The sequence below is a fragment of the Mycteria americana genome, chromosome 1 (assembly GCF_035582795.1).
Source record: "Mycteria americana isolate JAX WOST 10 ecotype Jacksonville Zoo and Gardens chromosome 1, USCA_MyAme_1.0, whole genome shotgun sequence".
Taxonomy (NCBI): Eukaryota; Metazoa; Chordata; class Aves; order Ciconiiformes; family Ciconiidae; genus Mycteria; species Mycteria americana.
This window is the reverse complement of record NC_134365.1, coordinates 156,689,326-156,714,219: the sequence shown is the minus strand read 5'-3', so window position 1 is coordinate 156,714,219 and position 24,894 is coordinate 156,689,326. Positions and strand designations below refer to the sequence as shown.

At 36.6% G+C, this 24,894-nt stretch overlaps 1 protein-coding gene across 2 annotated transcripts in view; it reads right to left on the bottom strand.

Annotated features, from left to right (window-relative positions):
- Nucleotides 1-1,204: 1,204 nt before the first annotated feature.
- The window catches only part of ANKRD10 (ankyrin repeat domain 10), a 39,511-nt gene continuing 15,821 nt past the window's right edge, over nt 1,205-24,894 (bottom strand). The window contains exons 4-6 of one of the 2 annotated variants that reach the window (XM_075525857.1): nt 9,651-9,886; nt 5,793-5,888; nt 1,205-2,869 (exon numbers count right to left, since the gene is read on the bottom strand). In XM_075525857.1, the coding sequence (XP_075381972.1) occupies nt 2,385-2,869; nt 5,793-5,888; nt 9,651-9,886 (817 nt within the window). In that variant the 3' untranslated portion in view covers nt 1,205-2,384. The remainder of the gene's footprint in view (nt 2,870-5,792; nt 5,889-9,650; nt 9,887-24,894) is intronic. The other variant, XM_075525865.1, reaches the window with a different exon arrangement.

The window sequence follows — 24,894 nt, the reverse complement described above, 5'->3', positions numbered from 1 at the left end:
CGTACAGGAAGTTACCCAGCAAACCCACACAGCCCGTCTACATCATACGGCCTTCACTGATATTCTACATTTAATTAAAATGTAATAATTAGCTTCCATGGAGCCTGACAACAGATACAGACCTTGAAATCCGTCTCTCTGTTAGCATGTGGCTGAACACACACGCGTAGAAGTGCTTTTTAAAATAAAGCAGTAAGTTCTCTCTTTGAATTTGAAATACGGTGTCTTCCAAGGTATTTTTAGGTGAAAAGATGTGAAAAGCAAGTGAATGAAAACCAAATGTACACAAACTTTAAAAACCCTGCCTTATGAAAACAGTATAAATCTTGTCATGCTAAAATTATGTACCTAAAATTTTACCATCGGAACAGACACATGCAAACTTAGTTGTTACCCAAAGAAAATCCTTTAGGAATCAGTTTACAGCCGTGTACGTAAGATGGCAGTGCTTATTATAACTACGAGCTGCTTTGATGTATTTGAAGAAGCACAAGAAAGCATATGCAGCAAGCTCAGCAAATACTAAAAAGATCCCCAAACCAAACGCTACAACAAATTTAAGTTAATATCTCATGTTAGTATGATGGCAATAGCACGTGTGCCTCTGGGCACTACCTCAGCAAGTTAAGTCGTCTAAGAACAGGGCCCGGGTGCAGTTGTTCAAGCACAAGCAGGTGGTTACATGCGTGCCAGGACCAGCTTGTCTCAGGTGAGAGTCAGCTTTCGTTAATGGTCTTGTTTGTCTCCAGAAGGCACTGAGGAGTTTTGCTGGTCTGGCCAACTATCTGCAAAAGGACCGGTCAATTTTCCTATCGGCGCTACTCTCAATTTGAATACACTGCGGGTATCTTGTATGTAGATAGTGAACCACGTAAAGTCTATTTAAAACACTGAATTCTCTGTAGTCCGTAGCATTGTGCCTAAAAATGTTTGAAGGAGACTATAATTTTCATGACAATCAGACAGCCAGTATTTTAACCCATTTTTGGAGTTCAAGGCTGATACAACCTTCATACACAGAATATCCAGTATGTGCTTCTGTAATTCAATCAAGGACGACTTACTGGGCTGTACCCATTTGCTTCCCTGTACTGACGAAATCAAGAAATCCCACAGTTGCACTGAGAAAGATTATGGAGAAATGATTTAAAAACTATTAAAGACTTTGCCGATAAAATAATAAAGTCTAAACAAAATATTCAGATACAATGTAATATGTTTCTTTATTTTTTTTTTAATCCAATTTGTAAAGGTCCCTTTTTAAACAAAACAAGAACAAAAAATCAACACGATTCAGAGGGCTTATCTCATTTACCATATTCTTCCCCACTCTTCACTTATCATAACACAAAGCAGCAACTTATATTATTAGCGCTCATATAGTGCACTTATATGGATTTTGATTTATGTATTAAGCTTTAAATACAATGTATTTTCCGTGAGCATAGCCCAAAGAGTACACAACATTACATTTTCAAAGCATATGTTAAAAAAAAGGACAATAAATGTATATCCAAGACAGTCAAACTCAAATATTTTGACTTGGCAAATTCTCTAACAAGTAACAGCAATTTTAAACTGCGTACAAAGCAGAACAGTGCCAACATGCCTCCGGTCTGCGAGCTATGGTAAAATATCAAGCGTACATATAAAGGAGAGAAGCCAAAGGAAACCGCCACAAATTCAGAGCTAACCTGAGGCACACCAACTGCGACCGAACAAAGGCAGCCCACTTTCCCACTCTATAATGCAAAGAGCCCAACAACAAGGAGAAGCACTTCTACGCTACAGAAAGTGAAACGGTAACTTCTTCCGATTTTGTCTCTTGTTCAACAAATTTAAAGATGAACATCTAATTATACCAAACAAACGTACAAACTATAAAGTCAGAGAAGCTCCAGAAGATTGCCACTTTCAACCTTGCATAGTGATAGCTGGCATTGATATTACTACCATAGCTTCAGCAGAAGATATGGAAAAGAAAAACCTTTACTTCCAAGTGATGCACATAGGTAACATTTTTTTCACAAAATTCAGTTAAACATGGGTTTAATAAAAGGGAAAACAGCTCTAAAAAGGGAAAGGTAGTGTTCACAAGCTTAGAAATAAAAAAATACAAAACCAGAACATTCCAGAATAAAAAAATGAAAATAATAAACATTCCATCATAACAGCACCTATTTTATCACTAAATAAGCCCCATACATGCAACAAACTACAACTGTTTTATAAGGCTGTCAAATTAAAGGTTTACTTTTCATATAAACAAAGTGTAAAAATAGCAATAAGTTGCAATCTTCAAATTTAATGCTATGTGAGGATTTTGTCCCCCCAGTTTCATTTGGTAGCAATTTCAATATGCGTTTGATACAAAGGTCATTCGTCTAGGAACCGTGATACAAATACATTGTGCCTAGGACAGTATTGTCGTATCTCTGTTCAACCTTGACAGAATTGGAATGCTCAACAACACTACTAAGTTCGGGGATGCTTTCAGCAGTATCCCCAAACCCATGATAGTGTCCGTAGTGCAAAGTATCTCCAGGGTCTTCCACCCACGAGGGCCGGTTAGAAACACAGCTACTCGGGCTTCCGTTCAGATGCAGAGATCCACACATATCGGTGGAATTATTCATGGCTTTTTCCGGTTCCTCGGTGCCATTACTGGTATGAATTCGATGCCTACTGGGAGAAGTTATTGCAGGAATTATGCCGTTAGGTGTTAATGTTAAACACTCCTCACGCCTGGCATCCATCCCACTGAGCTGTTGTGCGGCGGTGAAATCCAAATGTCCATTGATGGCACATCCATTTGTCAGTGCATTCAATATGGCGCTACTGCTATTCATATCTGCATTAAGAAATACACCTGTCACCAACAATTAAGGATAAATCGAAATGCATCAAAACGTCTCCACTATACTCCACTTACTTAAAAAAATGTTTCCAGACACAGCTTTGAAAATAAATCTACCCTTTCTTTATTTATAACAATATAGGTAGTTCAAAGTAACGAGAGCTGACCAGTAAGCTTGCAGCATGGGTTCTTACGTTGCAAACGCAGCTAGCTATCTACCTTCAATGCGTAAATATGCCTATATTAATCTTTGCAAAGACAATGTGAATTTCTCAGAATTTGTTTCATTTAACTGTATGAAATAAGTGTAGCAGACAACATTCTGGGCAGTGTTTTGAAAGGTGGAACAAAAGGCACCCTTCCACCTTAACTGTAACGCCCTCTTGGGATGAAAGATTATGTACATCCAAGAACTGAGTATCTGCGAGAGGGTGAAGGGTTGCTTTTTTAATTTTTCAGCTGTAATTTAGCCGTGGCTCTTTTTTTTCTTTTTAGTTGTAACTCTCACAGTACAGTATACACTGAAATAGGTCAGATAAAGAAATGTTATGTTGGGGTGCTAATATAAAATGTTCCAAAGTTCCTTTATTCAGAAAGTACCTCCATTTATCTAGCAGCTTGCTAGATAACATACTAGGCAGGTTTGTATTTAATGGTAAGTTTATAATACCGTCTGTACAATCCACATGCAAAATGCCATACAGTAGCAACAGCAGAGTGCACAGAAGACTAAAGAAGATTAGTAGTAGGAAACAAAAGTCTAAAAATGTGCATGCAAAAACCACTGACAACTGGTTTAAAGCAATTTCTCCTTTGAATTTAGCAATTAGTACAATAGTTTTTATTTCCATAAACAGATTTCATCAGTATGTCTGAAACGCATGTTTTTGCAGTGGTACTCAAAGTACTAGCACAAAAAATGGGTGATGTATTCTGCCTTAAAAATGCCTGCTGGTAAAGGACATCTAAAATTTACATCTATATTGGTAAAGACGAGCAAGGCAAACATAGAAACTACAGACCTATATGGCGACATTTAAAGATTTTACATTCTGTTATTATCCTTGGATACATGCACATATGTTTATGTATACATGAATGCATAAACCAATGTGCAAAGTAGGACTGCATTTACTGCGTGTTTCCAATCCAAGCCAGTAAGTCTGTTGGCAACTTCCCACATTTGTAAAACATTGGGTTCCTGTTTAAGCGACACGTAATGAGTACCACTGTTTGACAAGGAAGAATCTGAAGTTTTGGTTCTCTATTAGTCCTTCGCATGGGTATTATTTGAAATACGGATTACGATACTGACACTTCACATACAGCCATACATAATGCCAGGAAATACGTTCGATTTGTAACTCACTGGATGTACTAACTGGAGTTTCCTGTTTAGTCCCTATATGAGTTAAAATAACCACATCAGCTGGACTCACTAACCACAAATTCTTATTGAAAGTGGAAAAAAAACCCCAAACCCATCAAGACACCAAAGCTAATATTTCAGTGATGAAAACGCACAGAAGGAATTTCATATAGTGTTTATTAACTGAAAAGTGCAAAATTTTAACTGTTTAAATCCTTATAGGCTGGCTTTGCCAAATCAAATTAAATAAAAATGGCACTGCTGTTAGTTAATATGCAAAAGTAGGTAATGAATAGTTCTAGTGATAATTATAGAATGTTATTATTCGTTAAAAATTAGCACCTATAGTAATAGAGTATATTTATGAAAGACAATCATTTTTCCATAAATAAGAACACTTAGTCATTATCACTGGAATATATCATAGTCTACTTTTTAAATACTGATTATATATCTATATATGTATAGGTATATGTATATAGATTTATTCCTAATATATTAAAATATCTATTAATTATCATTCCCTTTGGTGAATCTGATCTGTGGTACAAAGCATAAACATATTCATCACAGAACAAACTGAAGTAAGAAATCAGTTTCTGAATATAATAATGCACTATCATAGTAACTCCATGCCTTTACCTACAAAGTGCATGGAAATAGCTGACCCAAGACAGTTTTAATCGAAACTCTATACACATCCTGGGGTTACCAAAAGCATCTTGATTAAGCAGCCCTTAAAAAACTTAGGGCATTAATATTCACTAATCCTAGTAACATTTTGACTGTTTCATGAAGATCGGTACAAAACACAAAAACTGTTTTCCAAGGTACGTTACTTCCAAATACTAGTTTAAGACCTGTGATGTCCAGTCTTTTGTTTACATAAAAAACCTCCATAGCAGGATCCTGCACTTATATCGTTGTGTCTGAACAAATTCTGAACACATGATATATGTCTAGACTATTCTTTATAGTATTTGTTGAACTGTTTTATAGTTTAGTTGTAACATACGTTATTTTCAAAGCTACATAAACACTAGGATATGTTTTCCTATCAAGTCTTCTTATTAGCAATTAAATCTATTTAATGGAAATGAAATGAATAACTTAAATTGTTTCTGGATTTCCTTTAACCTGAAATTATACCAACTAAAAGCAAGGCACAACGTAATACAAGCCTCAGGTTAAGAGTGAAACAGCCATTGTGGGTTTCTGTTTATCTGAAGTAATAATAAACTACTAATAAACCTTCTCTTTCACCATTACAATATATTGCATAAACCAGCTAATTTTAGATACCTACTAAACCCCCAATATAATGGGTGTTACAACAATACAATAGTTTTCAAGACTCTAGACAACAATGTGCAAAAATAAAGGCCCAAGTTTTATACTTAAATTAAAAATAAAATGCATATTGATTCTTGCAACGACAAGGAGTTTGCATTGCAGAAACAGTGTATATTTCAATTTCTTTTGGTCCAACAGAAGTACCCTCCTGTTGTTTCGTGTCTTCAACCATTTGAATGTTGTTGTAGTTAACAGGAAACCGTCCACTCCCACCTGATACAACAGCAAACTCTCTATCAACGTGCATATTGTCAGCATCGTCCTCAACTCCTCCATTCATCATTGGTATTAAGCCATCAAAGCTGTAAGCTGATAAAAAAGAGTCACGTTTAGTCACTGGTGCACACCTGAAAACTCACCCAACAAACCGATGAGTACTTCGATTATTAAAACAAAAGCTTTTTACAAAGACATGTAAATTTTTCACGTCTGAAAGCTTCTGACGTGTTTGAGATTCCAAATGCAGAATAAGTAAACGCTAAGTACTTGTCCATTCGTTTTAATCCCTCAAAATGGAGAATTATCAGTGTACCTATCAGACTTTGCACCTACATATCAAACACTTATTATCTGATGTACTAATAGATTGAATAAGAGAAATTTAAGTTACTCCTATTTCGGCTTTACAGCTAGCGTGCCCAATAGATATAAAAAGCAGTCTCTATCTCAAACGTCTGCTGTCAGTCTGGACTGCTCCCTCTTTCACGACCAAGTGCCAGTTCCCAGTAACCCACCCCCTGTTCATACCAGACTGCTCCAGGGATCCCTTCGAGAGCTGAACAAACAGATCTCTCGTCCGAGAAAAGCCGGCAAGTGGTTAGACTGCTGTGGGAAATGCTTTAATAAGCAAGATGGGCTCGACTTCACTACCTCTTATACCTACCAGCCAAGGCACTGCGCCAGTACTATCCCAGCACAGCCTGCACTGCCCTCACGCTGGCATTAACACACCTTCCTACGTACACTGCACACACTCTTAACATTATGTTGTAAAGGGCTACTTCAGTAGACTGCAAGGCAGCTCTCATTACCTTGGGCACAACAGACATTTTCATAAACTACTCATTTTTAAAGAACCTTAAGCAATAGCTAAAGCGTTTCAGGGCCAAAGAGATGACACAGGGCTTAAAGGAGACGAGGGCCCTTGGATCAGTGGGCTTCAAATTACGCTAAACCAGGAAAGGCAAGGCATTTTTTCTAGTTACCTAGGGGGATACAGCAGTGCAGTTTCACGCTGGCCAATTCAAGGGTACCCCTGGCAATGCCTCCATCCCCACCTCTCAAAGAACACCCAAAAGCAGCCGTGCTGAGGCTTGCGATACCGACATCGTCACGTCACCGGTTGTGTGCAGCAAGTCGGTACTGCGTGTAGCATGTACAGCACAGCGCAAAAGCCAACCTGCCACGGCCCACGAGGCAGAGGGGCTAGGGTTAGGACTGCCACGCACACACCCATGCGGCCAGTGGGCCTGGTGCGCATCGCTGTATTTGACCCTGTGCACCACCCTCCACCAGCCGGCCCAGGAAGCAGGGTGAAATTTCTGGAACTGATTTCAGAAAAATGGACATCAACTCCAGCTATGTTTCTAAGTCAAAAGTAAAAACCACTTGTTGTACATTTTGAAAGTGGCCACTGATTTACTTTTGTTAAGTTCAGCTTCAGCCTTTGGAACTTGTATTATGTTTGAAGAGAGTAATTAGTTTGTATCACAGTATCTCATGTCTCAGCGTTGCTTAACTGTGAGGTGGAAGGTTCTTTCCATACTGTGCACCCAATAGCAGATACATGTGTGTGCATATAAACAAAATCACATGTAAGTACCCCCCCCCAGTTTAGCTATTCCAGGACAAAGGGTGAAGAACAGCTTAAGTATTTCTCTTCTTCCAACGCTACTGCTTACAGGTTCTTGTAAGGGACATATACTCTGCCTGGTCACAAGAAGGAGGTTTTTTGAAAGCAGTGATTGTTCTCATTTGGGGTTTGGCCATCAAAACCTGCCTCTTCCCTGCAAATACAGGTTGCCTGCACTCTCTCTGAACATCTGGAATCTCCTGTGCAAATAGTCTTTAAAGGACACCAGACCAGCATGGTTTTGGTAAGGGCAAAAATACCACAAAATTGGGCTTTTGTAAAGAGGCCGGCTAAGCACGAAGATGAACTGATGACTTCTCATTACTCACCTCTGTTGCCTACAAAGCACCTCAAGAACAGTGATTCATTCTTACTCCGATAGACTTTTTACATTGATACAATATATATTACTGATGCTGATGTCTTTGAGGGGAGACACATCGGATTAGAAACTTCAGCTTCCGTGGTTGGGATGCATCTCTTAATGACTACAAAAACCTTCAAGCAAATGCAGCAAAGCTTTTGGCTTTGTTTGCAAGGGTCTTAAAAAGTCATACTGGTAAAAATTTCAAAAATTACCTACTCTGCTTCTCTAACATCTCTACAACTGCTGAGGAGATCTCGTTCACGTAAACATATGGTGTATTTGTTTGCTCAGCGTAACTTAGCCACTGGACCAACTGTGTATGCTGTAAGGTAATGCAGATACTGCTATTTCATGATGACATACAGAATAAAAATAGCTAGCCCAGTGCCGCTCCCACAGATTGTGGGAAAATGCTACCTATTGACTAGATTGGGGCCATTTTCTGAAACTAAAAGAGATTGCTGGCTATGAACATTCGAAGGAATAGCTCTTCAAAAGAAAAGATACGTATCTTTCACTTCAAGCAGTGCCTCCCGGTAACGGAACATGAATGCACTGAAGACATCTTTCTGTAGCTGTTACAGGCATCTGTATACTGCGTAAGTTTTCTCATTCTATGTAGCTACTTAAGGACCTTATTCCTGAAAAGCAGTCTTGCATTTAATTGCATAGGCACTGTACTCCATCATGAAATTATTTATAGTTTAGACCAACTACATGAAGTAACATATCCCATTTATGATCAGCTATGGAGTGCCCCATTAAGGCCTCTGATCCTGGTACAGCTGAAATGGTGGCTGGATAGCAAGTACTAAAGCAAATACTACAGTGTGTCAATATTGATGTAATTTATCTTGTCCATGTCATATTTAGAAACATTGTTTTGGTCTCAGTTCTCCTCTTGTCATCTGGAATTAAGCACTGTTTGAGCCCACTTTATTTGGCTGACTGAAAGTCACATCTGTTAGAACAATACAAATTTTAACTGTGCAGAAAGTGTGTTCAATGAAGACCTACAAAGTCCCTTTCCTGATGCTAGACACAGGAAAAAGAAACAAGGTTTGAGTGCAGAATGCTGCATTGTTTTTAGTAAGAATTTCATGGGATGACCAACAGAAAGGAAGCAGAGGATATTCTCTATCGTGTTATTCAAGGTGTTTATAAGATGTAAAAAAGATTTCTTCATACAGCCACCAAAAATACCTCTGAGGTTGTGCTATCGCATCATTGCTGGCAGAGGAAGAAGCACTATCCTCAATGCACAAGGCTGAACAGGAATCCTTAAGGTTCATTCTAGTCTTACATCCTCCTGTAAGATATCAGTTCCCCTGGGAACATGATCCTGGAGACTTAAGGTATGTTAACTTAGTGTCACAGACATAATCCCTCTCGATTTGAGAAACCTGTTTGCATTACATTCTTTCATCCGTCTTATCTAGCAAACAGTTTTTGAATTGTGAATGAATCCTGAAGTGGAAAATTACCATCAGAACATCCAGGCATCTTTGTGAATTAACACAACATTATTTGGCTCTCCTGAAGGAGAAGAAATTGAGGAAAGAGTAGAAGCAAATTTCAGCTCCTACTCTTCCACATATTATTCTTGGCATCATGTAACTTTAACACTCACTGGAAACAGAAATTTCTGAACACACCAAGATGATGACAGGGGGAATCGGGATCTTGTGGCATGGAATAACTGCATTCATCTGCTTCTTGTATTGATACGTAATTTAGATATGTACGTGAGTTTGTCAATAATACTCAACATCCACTCTGAAAGGCTTTAAAATGTTTATTTTCCTTTCTCAGGAACAGTATCACCCCATCCCTTTTACCTCTGGGGTCTCACCTTCCGTTCTAGCCTTCTTTACTCCAGCAGACTCCGTATCTTCAAAGGATCTCTTTCGACTTGTCCCACCACTGAATGGATTGGGACCTGCACTCTGATGAACACCATTTAAGGTGCCATTGCTATAGAAACGATTCAGTTGACAGTTCTGGAGGTTCAAGAGAAACTGGGCACATTCTTGGAAGCCCTGGGTATGTGCAAGGTCTGCTGCTGTCAGGCCACTGGCATTTCTCAAGCTGTACAATACAAAGAAACTGAATTACACTCATTCATCAAGCTAGCTTGCTGCTGCTGCTGCCCTTACTGACTATCTATCTGTTGGTGATGAGAGAAAACATACACTTATCAAATTTCCATTAAGAAATTAGTTATCAATCTTAGTTTTATAACTAACTTAACTTTTCGCACATATATCTGACTTCTAAGCAAAATTTGGGAGACAATACACTTTTAAATAAAATCAATATACTATGTGCCTTAAAAAAAACATCTTCCTATTTAAACTTCTCAAAATGCTTTATTCTACAATAGTCTGAAGTATCTGATCTTTACATAAACTTCAGACTAATTTAAGCCTTGAATTTTACCATCTTCTGCAGTTTATTCTGCAATCTATTGCTTTAACTTGAGCAAAAGATCAAATACTCAAAAACAAACTTAACATGACTTGGCAATTGTCCATGGCATTCTGGTTTCTAAGGTAACAACAACATCACTATTCTTCCTAACAATAAAATATATACATATATAGAAAAAGATAGATAGATAAAGATGCTATACTTAGTTATGCTTTGCTTATAATTTTTTTTTCTGGTTTGTTTCTCATTTCAAAGTGTGTGACATCATAAGTGCTGGGACTTGCTTTGTTATTTGAACCAAGACTTTTCCATGCACGAGAGAATGGCACTAGATTTTGAATATTCTAATGCATCAAGGAGATTATAAATGAAATCAGGTAGGACATGTAGAGATGTAGAGGTTTGATTTGAAAGAGTGCTGTATCACATGCACTTACACAAACATACAGTATGTCTGTGCTTAGAAATATACGGTAACTTCATCAGTAAGTGCATAAAAGTGGAGACAAGAGGCTAGAAATGACAAAACTAGATTGTGAAGCAAAAGATGCCAACAAATCTTTCCTAAGTTTTTTCCGCCTTTCCAGACAGAACTAGTCAGAAAATTGAATTTTGTTTTCTTGGCTTCAGTAGTCTAGGCAAGTCCATTACTTAAAAATCCAGAAACAGACCAGCCAACAGAGTAAGAATTCAGCAGACTAACAGACCTGATTCTGTTGAAACTCACACGAAGTGGAAAACAACTCACTCCAGCTCATGCAAAGAAAACAAAGAACAAAGCCCAGCTTTGCTTCCTAGATCATTGCAACTTATCTGCTATAAAAATGAGACTAAAAAAAATCTTTAGAAACTATTACAGAAAGACTAATTCCATAAACAGATACAGCTGGATTACATAAAATTCAGAAGAATAAGTCAAAATACTACAGAATCAGAAAAATGATTAGGCTAGATCAGGGTAATTTCATTCCATGCTACGATATTCCAAGTCAACATTTACTTGGACTAATAGTAAAAATCCAGAGAACAGCAGCCAGCAGTGGTCTAGAAAGTAAGACTGGAAGACTGAAAAACCTAGTTAGTCAAACGAAATGAAACCTCAAGGTAGAGGTATTAGTTTCGAATACCTGAAAGATAGCTGCAAAGAGAATAATCTGTTCCGTGTGCCCACTGCAGGCAGTATATGAATGGAATTAACATGAACAAAGCGTATCTGAAGTTAGGCATTAGAAGAGAGTTTCAGAGTATAAAGGTTGCTGAATCTCCAGAGGGTTCTCTTCCCCACCTTGTTTTAAGAGCAGATTATGATTTCAGAAATTCTACAAAATACAGTCAATCCTTTCCCATGCTGAACTAGACAGCCTGTTGATGTCCCTGCTAACCAACATCCAATGCTCTTTTGGTAGTTCTCATTTACTTGTGTAGCGGCATATGGACGTAACACAATGCAACTACAAGTTAAGAAACAGAAATTTCAACATATCCGTTTTGGACAAAAAGAACAGTTCGGTGTTCTGAAATCTGTTTTAAATTTGTGAGCCCCAAAAGGACAGTAAAGGAAATCTCATTTAGATTTTTAGCCAATTGAAGTTACACAAAGATAAAAACAACCAAAACAATATGGTGTTGACTGACCACCTAATTTAATAAAACTTCAAGGAGTAAGTAATTCTATTACTTAGCAAATGTTACTGAACAATATCTCTGCTTTGAAAAACAGACTGTAAGACAGACTGTATTTAAGTCACCATTTCCCAAAGGAATGCAGATGTAAGTTGCCAGAAGCATTTGGAGATGTACAAAGATGCAAGCGTGTAAGGCTACATGACCAAACTCTGGGAAAAAAAAGTTACATTTCCCAGAAACAAAATAAATGGAACTTTAAGTTAGTGTTTGTCAGATTTTAAAATGTAATGACCTTTGATATTTTTAGATCTGTCCCCTTCCCACCTGTCCTGGTTTCAGCTGGGATAGAGTTAATTTTCTTCCTAGTAGCTGGTATGGTGCTATGTTTTGGATTTAGCATCAGAATAAAGTTGGTAACACACTGATGTTTTAGTTGCTGCTAAGCAGTGCTTATACTAAGTCAAGGACTTTTCAGCGTCCCATGCTCTGCCAGGCGCACAAGAAGCTGGGAGGGGGCACAGCTGGGACAGCTGACCCCAACTGACCAGAGGGCTATTCCATACCGTATGGCGTCATGCTCAGCATATAAAGCTGGGGAAGAAGAAGGAAAGGGGGGGACGTTCAGGGTGATGCCATTTGTCTTCCCAAGCCACTGTTACACGTGATGGAGCCCTGCTTTCCTGGCGATGGCTGAACACCTGCCTGCCCATGGGAAGCAGTGAACTAATTCCTTGCTTTGCTTTGCTTGCGTGCGCGGCTTTTGCTTTCCCTATTAAACTGTCTTTATCTGCACCCACGAGTTTTCTCACTTTTACCCTTCTGATTCTCTCCCCCATCCCACCAGGGAGGAGTGAGCGAGGGGCTGGGTGGGGCTGAGCTGCCACTGGGGTTAAACCATGACGGTACCTCTTCCTGAACAGCTTACTCTTAACAGGTAGACAAAGATGTATTTGTTCTACAGGAGTATTTTGGAAGTACTGCATACGTTTTCAAGGGACTCAAGCACATTGGATGTAACATTCTTGCTTCTGAGAGTTTAGAAATGCCTCCCTTAAAAATCTCAGTCTGAATTTAGCCTATCAATGTCAAGAGAACTTCCTGTGTTCAGAAGTTAGTAATGAAAAAAAGAGAGGGGGAAAAAAGTTAAATAAAAGGAGATTACAGAATCTAGATTACTCTAGAAACAGGCTGGCCAACTGCTATGAAAAAGAACACAACTGTTAAGTTCTCTGCTCCCTCTCAGTGGGAACACTGATTTTCTTTAGCTGATTTTTCTAGCCTCCTCTAGGAGGAAAATCTGTCAGTGGAAACACAAAAGGCAGCAAGAGCTAGCCGTGCTATACTAGCTCATCATAACAAAATGCAAGTAATCCAAGAAAAAATTACTAACTCAATTAGCCACATGCACAAAGCAAGAAAGAAAATGCTCTTAACAGGTATCAGAGTTTTACCAGACTGGAATAGTTTTATGGATTTCCAAAACATGTAGAAATACTGCCATCACTGTGAGGATTCTGAGTGCATTACAGAAAAATACAGTCTTATACAGTCCTCCCAGAAACCCTAAAGTGGAGTACTTGAATGAATTAAAAAGCTAGGACATCTACTAGACCATTCTTTAAAAGCACCAATCTGGACTTGGAGTGGTACTACCCTGTTACAGCAGTAGTTACAAGGAACTGGGAACACATCTATTACTAAATCTGCAGTGTACAGTCTACCTCAAATGCTGACAATGTCTGAAAATGAAGCAGCTACCTCAGCTTAGTCCATGAGCTAAGAATATAAAAGCCATTACTGTAAACAGACTCTGTTAGAGAAATGAAACTAGAAATGGTTCACTGCCCCAACTACACGTAAGACTAAGAGGAGTTCAATCTCTCATGTGTAATTCCTATGTCAGTCCTTGGTTATGAACTGCAATTATATGTAAACTGACCATCAAGTGAAAAGAAGTAGTACGTGAAGATTCATCTGGCTATTAAGTAGACTATATATGACATGGACTGCATGGTTAAAAAAAATAAATAGACAAGCAGGAAACTCAAAGAGGTAATCACTATATTTAACTACTTCAGTTATTAAAGATGTCCCTTGAAAAGTGTTTCTCTTCATTTCTCATAGCTGCCTACATAAAGAAAAAGGATTTGAGCAGGTAAAGGATATTGTAACTGAAAGTAACTTCAAGACCTGGGCTGTGAAAGAAAACCAGTGGGAAAAAAAAAGTAAACTGTTCCACAACATGGATGGAAATACCTCAAAATTTCATCTCTTGAAAAATCTTCTCTTCCACCAACCCTCCATTTTTTAATAAGTTAAAAATCCCTTCAGTACTAGTTTTGATCTTTTACCCTAAACACCTTGAAATAGCAGAAGCTGCAAAGCTCAGAACACACTGTTTGATTCTGTTCTGTTGTTGCTGACAATGTTTAAATCTTCAGGCAAGCTGCCCTTTTGTTACTGCTAATCATACAGTAAATATGACAGCTCTATTTCTGTAACTGCATTACTCAATTTAAAAATGAGTAAGGAAATTTCCTGCAGGTTTTGTGGGTGTTTTTTTCTTTTTTGTTTCTGTTTTTGGGGTTTTTTTCCCCAACAAAGATGTCAAACTTGAGGACAAGCTTATGTTTCTTTTCAGGCTTTTCCTCTGAGCTAGGCTACCTAGCTGAAACAAGACTAGGCAAATAACAAGGTACATAGACTGATATTTTTCAAAGATGGTCTTATGAAGGAAGAAGCTACCAGCAAGGAAGGTGTGGAAGGATGGAAGAAAGTCGTATTAAAGAAAAGACAATCAGGCTAAGCCTTGAAAAGTTAAATGCATTTTATGATTAGTCAGTCTTCTATTAAATAGTATTCATTGACTTGGTGCAGTATTTTCTAAAGGTTGGCCTAGTTACTGTCAAAACAGACAGCTGTGCTCCCAAAACTTAATTCCCTCTCTCTCCAATTAAAAAAAAAAGTAAAAAACCGAAGAAATCTCTGAAGGAGGTCAGTCCAGCTACAGGAACAGGTGGAAAAACTGAAGAAAGGACACTGAAAACTAAAGCTCTAAAAAGTGTAATTCTCTTTTTGGCACCTACTCTAGACAGGAACATACATGAAGGCTTGAACTGACAAACGGGAGAAAAACTCCTTACCTAACCTTGCCCAGGACTACATGCAGTTTTGGTAAGTGGTCAGAAAGTCAATTCACTCTAGTTTTAGAAAACACATACCTTGCATCATTTCCAAAGCAATTCAAGTATTTGAAAAACAAATGAGTCCTGTTAAGATTCTTTCATTTAGCAGTATTTTTTTGCTTTATAGTTTATTCATTATTTCCATGTAATTCTTATTACTAGAAACAAATTAGAATCATGAAGCATGATACTATTTACCCTCAGCCTTCTTGTAGGCTAAAATCCAGGAGCTAGGAATGATAAAGACATATTGTTTTCCTCGAAGTACAGAAGTATGAGATGCTAACTCCAAAGCAAAAGAAGAAAGACAAATGTAATTGGAAAGATACATTCTCATATTATATTCTAAATAGAAAAAAATCCATGAGAAAAGTTGAGGACAGTCTGGATATGGACGAGTAGAAGTAGGTGATCTTGAAGTTCCTTGACAGATGACATTTAACACTTGAATTGTTCCGTAGTGACAGGTGTTTTTTAAATAAACTCAAAATGTGCACTGTTATATTAAGAGTTAAGCTCTGACTTTTGTATATACATTTATTCACACACCTTCTACAGGGCTTAAAACAACACTCTTAGAACATATTTTTCTTCTTCCATCAAGTGATGTCCACAGGCAGTCTTCAAAACTGACCATTCATGGCATGAAGAGGAATTTTTTTTTAAAATGTTTTTCTCCCTTCAGTTGACATCATCAGAACTCCCATTTTAAAGGCCCAGTTCATCTGACAGTCCTAGTATCAAATTAAAGCAGCTAGACAGAGGACACTGATGAAGTATATGTTTATGTCTCCTTCTTCTGAAATGCTTTTAGAAGTGTTGGCTGTGAGTGTAATTAAATTGTTCTTCAAAACCAAAAGAGATAAATATGTTATGTAACCAAACAGGATTGGTGTACAGGAGCATCAAATTAACTTTCAGTTTAGCTTTATTTTAGGAGAGTTTTTTATTATTTCAATCTAACCACGACTTGTTGTTTTGAGAAGTTCACTAAAGGAAGGAAAAAATCTGAGGCAAGCTCTCAAAAAATATGCAAAACACATCCACTATGATTAAGTTACAGAAAGTTAAAAAAAAAAAAAAAAAAAAACCAAACAAAAACCAAACTTAGAATTGTTTAAATATAACTACCTTTGTGTAAGAAAGATTTACTTCAAGATACCTTACAAAATTTATTCTTAGAAGGATCTGTAGAAAGAAAAGATAAAGACTTGTGCTTCTTGCATTGAATTATAAATTATACTGAATTTAGTTAGAAAGAACTTGATTCTAAGTTGTTTCAATTATTCATATTTTTGATACTTATTGGAAGAAAAAAGCAAGTACATTTCTATGTGTCTGTAACATAGAAATATATTTGAAATACACTATCTTCCACTTATAATGTCACATACCTTGAAAAACAAAACGTTTGCTACAAAAAGTCAACAGTAAATCTTTTTGAAAAAACCATTCATATATGTAAAAAAAATCCCCTAAATGTTTAATTTTAAATAGTGATTACATCCCCTACAGCTTACTGTGTTTTTGTTAATGCCATGCGACAATCTAAGAAAATAAACCACAGTTTTCGTATATCAATGTAATATCTGTTAAAAAAATACTGATCTCAACTTATCTATTGTTAGTTTACAAATAAAAATGTAGATAAATGTAAATTAGGGTAAGCAAAGCATGCAAATCTATAGATTCTATATCTGAATTCCTAGATTAGCATTAAAACCAATCACCGCAACAAATACCTCAACAGTATGCCTTGTGTGCAGAAAGGAAGCGATACTGAACATTCAATGCCACAACTGTAAGGTTTTCGGAGAAGCACCTGTGGCAGTTTCAGCAGTTTCTATATGGAATGCTCCCCCTTTCTAGGATTACTTGAAAAAATCAAGTCAATTCGAATTACGTAGCTGTAAAACATTGACATGTGTAGTTTTTACAGTTTCAGAATCTTCTGTTTGATTTAAACGGGCAATGGTGCATAAACAGGAAACTTATATCATAAGGGATCACATATTTGCAGGCAACATTAAGATTAAAAGTTACATTAACATACATAAAGTGCTGTAGCACATTATTCAATATGTAAGCCATTATCATGTGACCACCTTAACAACAAGATACTAAGCCTTTTATGCCTTTAAAGCATTATTACTTTCATCCTGAAACCAATTTGTCAGTTCTTCACTGAAATTTATATAGAATGGATTAAAATTACCGGTCAACTCATGGCTTCAATTACTTTAAATTTAGTAGGCTGTATCTCAAAAGAATTAGTAACTATTCCTATACAAAAATTAGCAGATACAAGGATTAAAACAAAACAAAAGAAGAAAGAGAAAAAAAAAGATCAGAACACTAAAACGCCCACAGTGAGAAAAAAACGTTTCCTACATAAACATCAGTATACTAGTGTAAAATTTCTAAAGCAAAATGATTTTAAAATACTAAACTTTAAGTGTTTTAACCCTTTGGTGTCCAAATACAAAAGTTGTGAAATCGTTTCAAACGTTTTTTTTCAGATACCAAGAGAAAAATATTCTTAACTAAACAGACGTGTGTCACTGCTGGGGACAGCTATAAAAATTCATGCTAAAATTACATACTGGGCATCTACAAAAGCACAAGTTGGTGCCAAGTTTTTATTTCACAACAAAACATGTGGCAGCTGAAATTATTTTAGACTTTTAAAAACAATGGTAGAGTTTCTCAGAACATCCTCCAAAATCATAACAAGGTGAATATACTGGAAAGAAGGAAGCTCTTCTTTGTGAAGCCACTTTTTTCACATCAAAATCGAGGTTCACTACGCATTATGCAGCTATAATCAGCTCTTAGATACTTCAACTCACGACTGAGCAAATGCTGGCAGAAGAAAGAATTCATTACCCATGGTAGGCAACATTAGAATTACTACAAGCGTCACCATCAGGCAGTGATTTATTGCTGCATCTGTATTCCAGTTTACATGCTTTAAGAAAGACCTCAAACAGTGTGATTTTCAGTATCTCTCGTAAAAATTATTCACATTTCCAAGTAAACTTTTGCCTGAACAATACAGGCATATCTGACTTTGCCTGGTATCAGCAATCAACAGTATTTGTAAGTTCATATCCGATTATGTAAGAAGTGATTCCTAAACACAACTCACAAAAGGAAGGTATGAAAGACTATGGTAACTCTTAAAACAACAGCCTGATTGCAATACAGCATAACAGAAAAGACCTTCCCTATTAAAATGAAAATAAGTATCTCCTAGATCACTAGCAAAAATGAATTCCAAATAAGCTTCTTTTTAGTACTGAAGCCACTTTAAGTCCAAAGACAATTTCAGAGTTACTTAGCCAGCCAACTTTATGAAAATGAGAACTATCATTGCTGCTGCTATCATATTTCTGGAAAGAGACCAGGAATTGCAGATAAAGTTGCTTACAATGAGGAAAGCATTATGGAAGACTATTAAGGAAAGGTTCAGTGCAAACTCTGACTTGAAATGATAAACAGCCTTGCCAACACAGATTCTGCTAAGATGCCTCTAGTAGCAAATAAAACCATGTTATTTCTCCTCAACATACCAACTGAAAGCCAATGACTACAATTAGAAAAATTAAGAAAGCAAGCTTCTCTCAAATGTGCCAAGCATGGAAGAAAGTTCAACAGATTTAGTACAAAAAGCATGGACAGTAAGAGGTTGGCAATAAAACTGAAGAAAAGAGGTAAATGAATTTTAAAGTATCTTTGTGCCAAATGGGGAAAAAAATCAATAATGAAAGGACTAAAGGTATTAGATGGAATCATTATTTTCCCATGATAGGCACAGAGAGGGAGACTATCAAACTATACAGGATTTTATTTTTTGTGACAAAAGTAACTTGATGCTCTTACTCAAGCAGACAGAAGATCTTTCAGATTAAGAAACCCCTGAAGTGCATAAAACCACTTTGAAAGAGCTCCACAAAAGAGTTTTTTCAACTTAGATTTTCTTCCATTTAGAAGAAAAAAATTATCTACCATGTATAGGCAACATCAAGCAAAATACAAAGACGGAAACAGAAGCTGAAACAGAAGAGTAACATTTTCCCTAAGTTATAGTTGCCAAAGTTCTTCCAGGGTTTCTTAAACCTCCATGCAATGAGATACATCTTGTAACCTGTAGCACATGACACACATTAGAAAACTTTTCTGACCAACTTGAACATGTTCTGGGCCATGCCACAACTGCCTAATGTTTTCTGTCCAGGTTCAAAGGTACTAGCTGAACTATTATCAACTTTACTGAAAAGACACAAACTAGAATAGCAAACAAAATCCAAATCAACACAGAAGTTAGAGCAAACGTGCTGCAATTAACAATTTTCTCATCACATATCCAGTCAAAAAGTATCAGCAGATCAAGCACTGCACCCATACCCATCATCACCACCACTGATGTCTGGATTAACCATCAGAACTAATCAGACTATTGCATTTGGGAATATACTACACCCTTGTTTCTTCCACTGTATCTAACCTGCACTCTGGCCAAGTTCCACTTCATAACACTTTGGTTTCTCCACCTGACTTAACCACACCCAGGTTTCACACGCCAGTAACAGCTTATCTTACAGAAAAAAATAACCTATCTGAAGGAAAGCTGCACGGTGAACATTAGCACAGTATCATATGTGAACGCAGATCACTCCCAACAAAAAATTCCAACATTCCTGTCAGAAATCTGAGCTATCCTCATTTAAAACTCTTGGTAACACTTCAGAGTTCTTTATCCAGCTCTTTTGTACCAAAGAAAAGTCGAGACACCAGTGCTATAAATCACAAAGGCTCATCACTAATGAGTAAGCTTCCCTTATCAAGCTGACCCATATACTGTGAACTTTGTTTATGTTCCAGGAAGGTCACAAAATATCACTGCTTTAATGAAGGATTTAACTTTATTCATAAAAAGTATAACCTCTCACATTCTTCTCTATTTCTGAACTGATGTCAGTAACTACTGTTGTTATTCCATCCCCGCTAAGAATAATGCACTCTCAAACTGAACAGGAACTCAGTGGTAAGAGTTTGCCTCAGCTTCCTGCAATTATTCAGAACAGCTGTAACTGGAAACTACCCTTTTCCATCCTGGTTTACTGCAAGACTCAGCCTCTCTCTTCCACCTTTTGATTTATCAGTTATCCATGCATATACCTTCTGCTTTAGTATTTCCAAATCTTTCCTTGAGACTAAATCTGAATTACTGCCTTACTTTATGGTCACAACCTCCCACAAACCATGTTAAGTTCTTCTACAACAATGGCAATCGAGTGTGAAACCAAACATGGAAGAAATTAGCAAGCTTTACTTGTAATTATTTTGCAGGAGAATTAGTGTTTCACCACTGAAATGTACAAACCATTTTGACTTTGCCTTTCCGTAAGAATTTACATAAGGCGGGAAAGGAAGAATGAATTCCAACACCTGTAGCCTCCATACTGCAGAATGGAGTCTACTACAAGAAGACTACAGTGACGGCCCTTAAAATGCTTGTTATATACAATGATAAAGCTTGTTTATATACAATGAAAGAAGAACAGCCACATTTTTTCCTCAATTATACTGCACTATCTAATAATGCAACAACAGTAGTTAATCCAGCAGTTTAACTTCTATCTGGAGAGCAGACAATCAGGTTTGCAAAAAGAATCACATATGAAGTGGTCTGAGTTTGAAAAGTACCAAACAGATTATATAATATACTAATTAACAGATAAGAACCACTCTGTTGAAAAAGCACCTAAATCCTATTCCTAAATAAATAATCAGGAAGAACCTAAAGCATTGTTCTCAAGATGAGGTTAGTGACCATAAGAAAGTAGGATGTTGATTCTTCTACACTGAATCAATGTAGCAGTACAGCTTCTCAAGTAAAAAGATGACATAGCAATGGCACTTCACAAGTATGTTAACACCAGAAATGGACTGCAGTTCAGTATTAAAAGTTTCGTAGTTAAGTTAGCTAGGTAAGAAAAAAAAGCAAATGCTAAAAACCTAGAAGTATCTGCTAAGATTTTAAGAAATCAGGAAGAAATCCAGAAACTAATGGAGATCTCTGAACCCTGAGACCCTTCAAGAGAACAGGCCATGGAAGTTTCCCCTCCAGACTGAAAAGGAATTGAGGGTTTACAACACAAAGGAATGGCTGATTTCTGCATTATCATCACGAAATCTACACATCACTCTTCTTCTGTCTCTTCTCTTAAGGTGACTGAATTTCAGAAAGTCAAGAAGTCTCAAAAGTACAAATGAGAAGAACAAAAGCTGAGATATCACAAGAGTGGTCATAATTAAAATGTGAAAAAGACTTCAAACAGAAATGTGTTACAAGAATTTCACAAAGGGCAAATCCAGCAGCACTAACACAATTCACATTGGACAGATTTCCGTTATGGAGGATGGAAAGCAGTTGTGAAGAAGAAAAAATAAATGAATGATGCTTTTTTTTAAACAACACAATGCAGTTCATGACACATGAATTTGCAAAGAAGAATTACAATTAAGCCGCTGCCAAAGAATGAGAATAAACTTTTTGCTGAAAAACTAAATACCAGAGATAGGACATTTCTGGCATTATAGGAGGAGTGAATTTACACATTCAAATGAATGCAAGACAGCTTTAATGAGAAAGTGGCTGAAGTGTCTGCCTAAACTAGATCAACATCACGATATGAATCTGTCATCTGGTAGAAACAGATGTACTGGTATATTTATCCCAGCATGTCAGTTATTCTCCCAAACCCTGGAGACCAGAGTATAAGGAACCAGAAAGCATCTCTTTGGGATCTTGTAGCATCCCATCATGGTATACAAATCAATTTTTCAAAAAAACTCAAGATTTCTGGCAGGGAAATAAAAAGCTTTCCTATGCTACTATTCAAGCATCTTGATCAACAAAACTCTGAAGGAAGCAAGTACTTGTGTTCAACTGGATGGATGCATACCAAGCCACATCCCATCTCACAAGTTACACTTCTCTTTATCCCAGGATAATATAGTGTTTGAAACTTCTCTCCTAGGGCTAAACCAAGTCACTAAGGAACACGCAACTGTTCAAATGACAGCTGCAGAAGAATTTTTATTCAGAAATAAGTGGACACAATGCACAAGTGAACTGCATGAAAACAGACACGGAACTGAAAGAAATAAGTTCAAAACAGTATAATTAACAGCTGCATCTGCTTATTTTCTTTTTATTCAACAGTGTCCTGTGTTTATAGCTGAATTTTATATTTATATATATGCTGTGATGCAATCTGTGTAACTATATTAATGCCCAGCATTCCAAAAAATAGTGTAAAACAGCAAAACAAAACATGGCACCAAGAAGGCTTTTCCTCCATAGAGTTGTGGACACTTGTTTGTCACCATGATAAATAATACACAATTAACCATACATAAATTGCATAATTATGCTTTTTAGTGAAAATCCAGCAGTTATTATGGATACTTTAAAAGGTACTATCCACATTAAAAAGTCAGTTACACAGCAAACCTTTTCACTCATATGAGGACATTGTGACCACCTGCTTCCCCCTCTTCAAGGGTCCATGAATACCATAGTTAGTGGAGCAACCATTTTTATGGCTGTAGGACATACTGTGCACAGAATATGCTTCAGCTAAAATGAGAAGGTAAATACCACAAAAAAATCAAAATATTTTCACTAGGGTACAATTATTATTTTTTAATATTATTAAAAAATTTACACAGGAATAGAGACCCAAATTCTCTCTCATCAATTAGGAAAACAATGCAACAACTTCATGAAATTTAGAGACTGCAACATACCGTATTTCTCTGTAAAAGCAATACACTAACAAGCCTGAAATAAAGTAAACTAGAACAATTCAAGTGAGGCAATTCTATTCAAACTAAAATTTTTACTTTTATCCTTACTGGACTATTGTCAATATTCTTTGGCTTCCAATATAACCAAAGGAGTGAATAAAGTAGAAATGCGGTAAACACTGATATCAAAGATTACACTAGTCCAAGTTACTTCATTTTAACAGCAGTATTTCAATAATCACTCATTAATAAAAAAATACATTTCTTGCAATATTACACTACTGATTACTAGTGTTCGTGTAATAATGAAATCTTAACATCCCTGTTCTACTTCCTATAAAAAAAACTAGGGATGGTGCAATACTTAATGTATACTATAAATATCAGGTATAAGCAGTATATTTGACTATTTGCAGTCACAAGGGATAGTCTCTGCATCTTCACGTAACTAGATTTTGATACTGTAACTGTATGAAGAAATAAAGAAAAAAATGGATTAGAAGATCTAATCCCCATCAAAAAAGGCCATATTCACCATCAGTACAGATGAGCACTTTAGTTCTAGTTAGTGCTTAGTTCCATATTTAACAAAATTCTTGCCTTGGTCCTGTATAATCAATTATCTTTTCAGTTAATATATACAAATTAGAATTCAAATGTATGGATAAAATCCCTCTCCTTTTCTTCTAACTGAAGCCATAAAATAAAGGAGTCGAAACTTTCAGAGCATCTGTATTTTCAAGATGTTACAAAAATCAGGAAGTCAACATAACCATTAGAGATATGGGGCCAGTTTTCAAACCCCGATAACCCCAAATTAATCCATGTCAAAAGCATATACATGGATATGGCCTAATTTAACATACTGAGCCTGGAAACTAGATTCTATGGAAAAAAAGAATCACCTCACCCCAATCAGTCAATAGCTAGCTCTCTCGGGTAACAGGGCCAAGTCCTGATCCTCTAAATGACTAAACATGGGTTGCTCCACCAGCCTATTGCATTTACATCCCTGATTTTACCATTTCCTGGATAGGATTTGATATTGAATTACCTATAGAACTTGTGACAGTCTATCCTACTGAAACACAGATGGAATTCTAAGTTAGAAAACTGAGAATTCAAATTATTTCCTGTTCACTAAAACTGCTATAAACCTACGCTACTTCTGCTGCAAATAGGTTTGGTCAAAGGCAAATATCACTCTCCAAGTTTTACAGAAATGTTTTGCCTATGGCTTGCAAATACGGTGTTTAAAAAGCAAAATTATAGTTCTGTAAGTTAAAGTTGCAGCCATATCTCCAACCACAGTTACTCAGCTACTTATGTTGAAAGTCCTACGGATGTAACACGTCCTCTTCTTTACATCAGACTCTTAACTCACTCATTTCACATTGTTTATGCAGTTCCACAACTTCTCTTTTGATTGGATACTTCGTAGAAATCACAAGATTACATACTAATTGATGATGATAATTAAGGTTTGCTCAATTCCACAGTAAATTTGAATCCAAGTTTATCTTAAGATATCTGAAAGTGAGTGCAAAATGGGAATTTATAAATTTAAGACTGATTTCATGAACTTGTCGATAACTGAGACAGCTACGTAAGTTATTTCAGTGTCATTTTTCTATGAAGCAATCTCTTCATATAAAGCAATTTTTTCATTACTATTAACTTAAAAGGTACTATATTTCCTGAATACTCTACGATACCATTGAAAGAGTTAAATTTTATGGTAGATTTATCAGGGCAGCATTACAAAAACAGTAAGATGGAAACCAAAGGGTAAAACAAGAAATTAACTACATGATTCTTATTTCACTTACAACTTAAAAGTTTCATATTGCAGGTTAAAATACAGTAACTAGTTACCATTTAAGATAATAAGGCTAGTTCTAATTAAAACAAATTGCTAAAGTATTTACATTATTATAAGCCATAGAGCTTATACTCAACATTTCTAGGTGAAAACTGCATCCATTTTGTCCATGCTGTAAGTTGCAAAAGTTTGTGAGATTTTCTGAATGTTTTTGC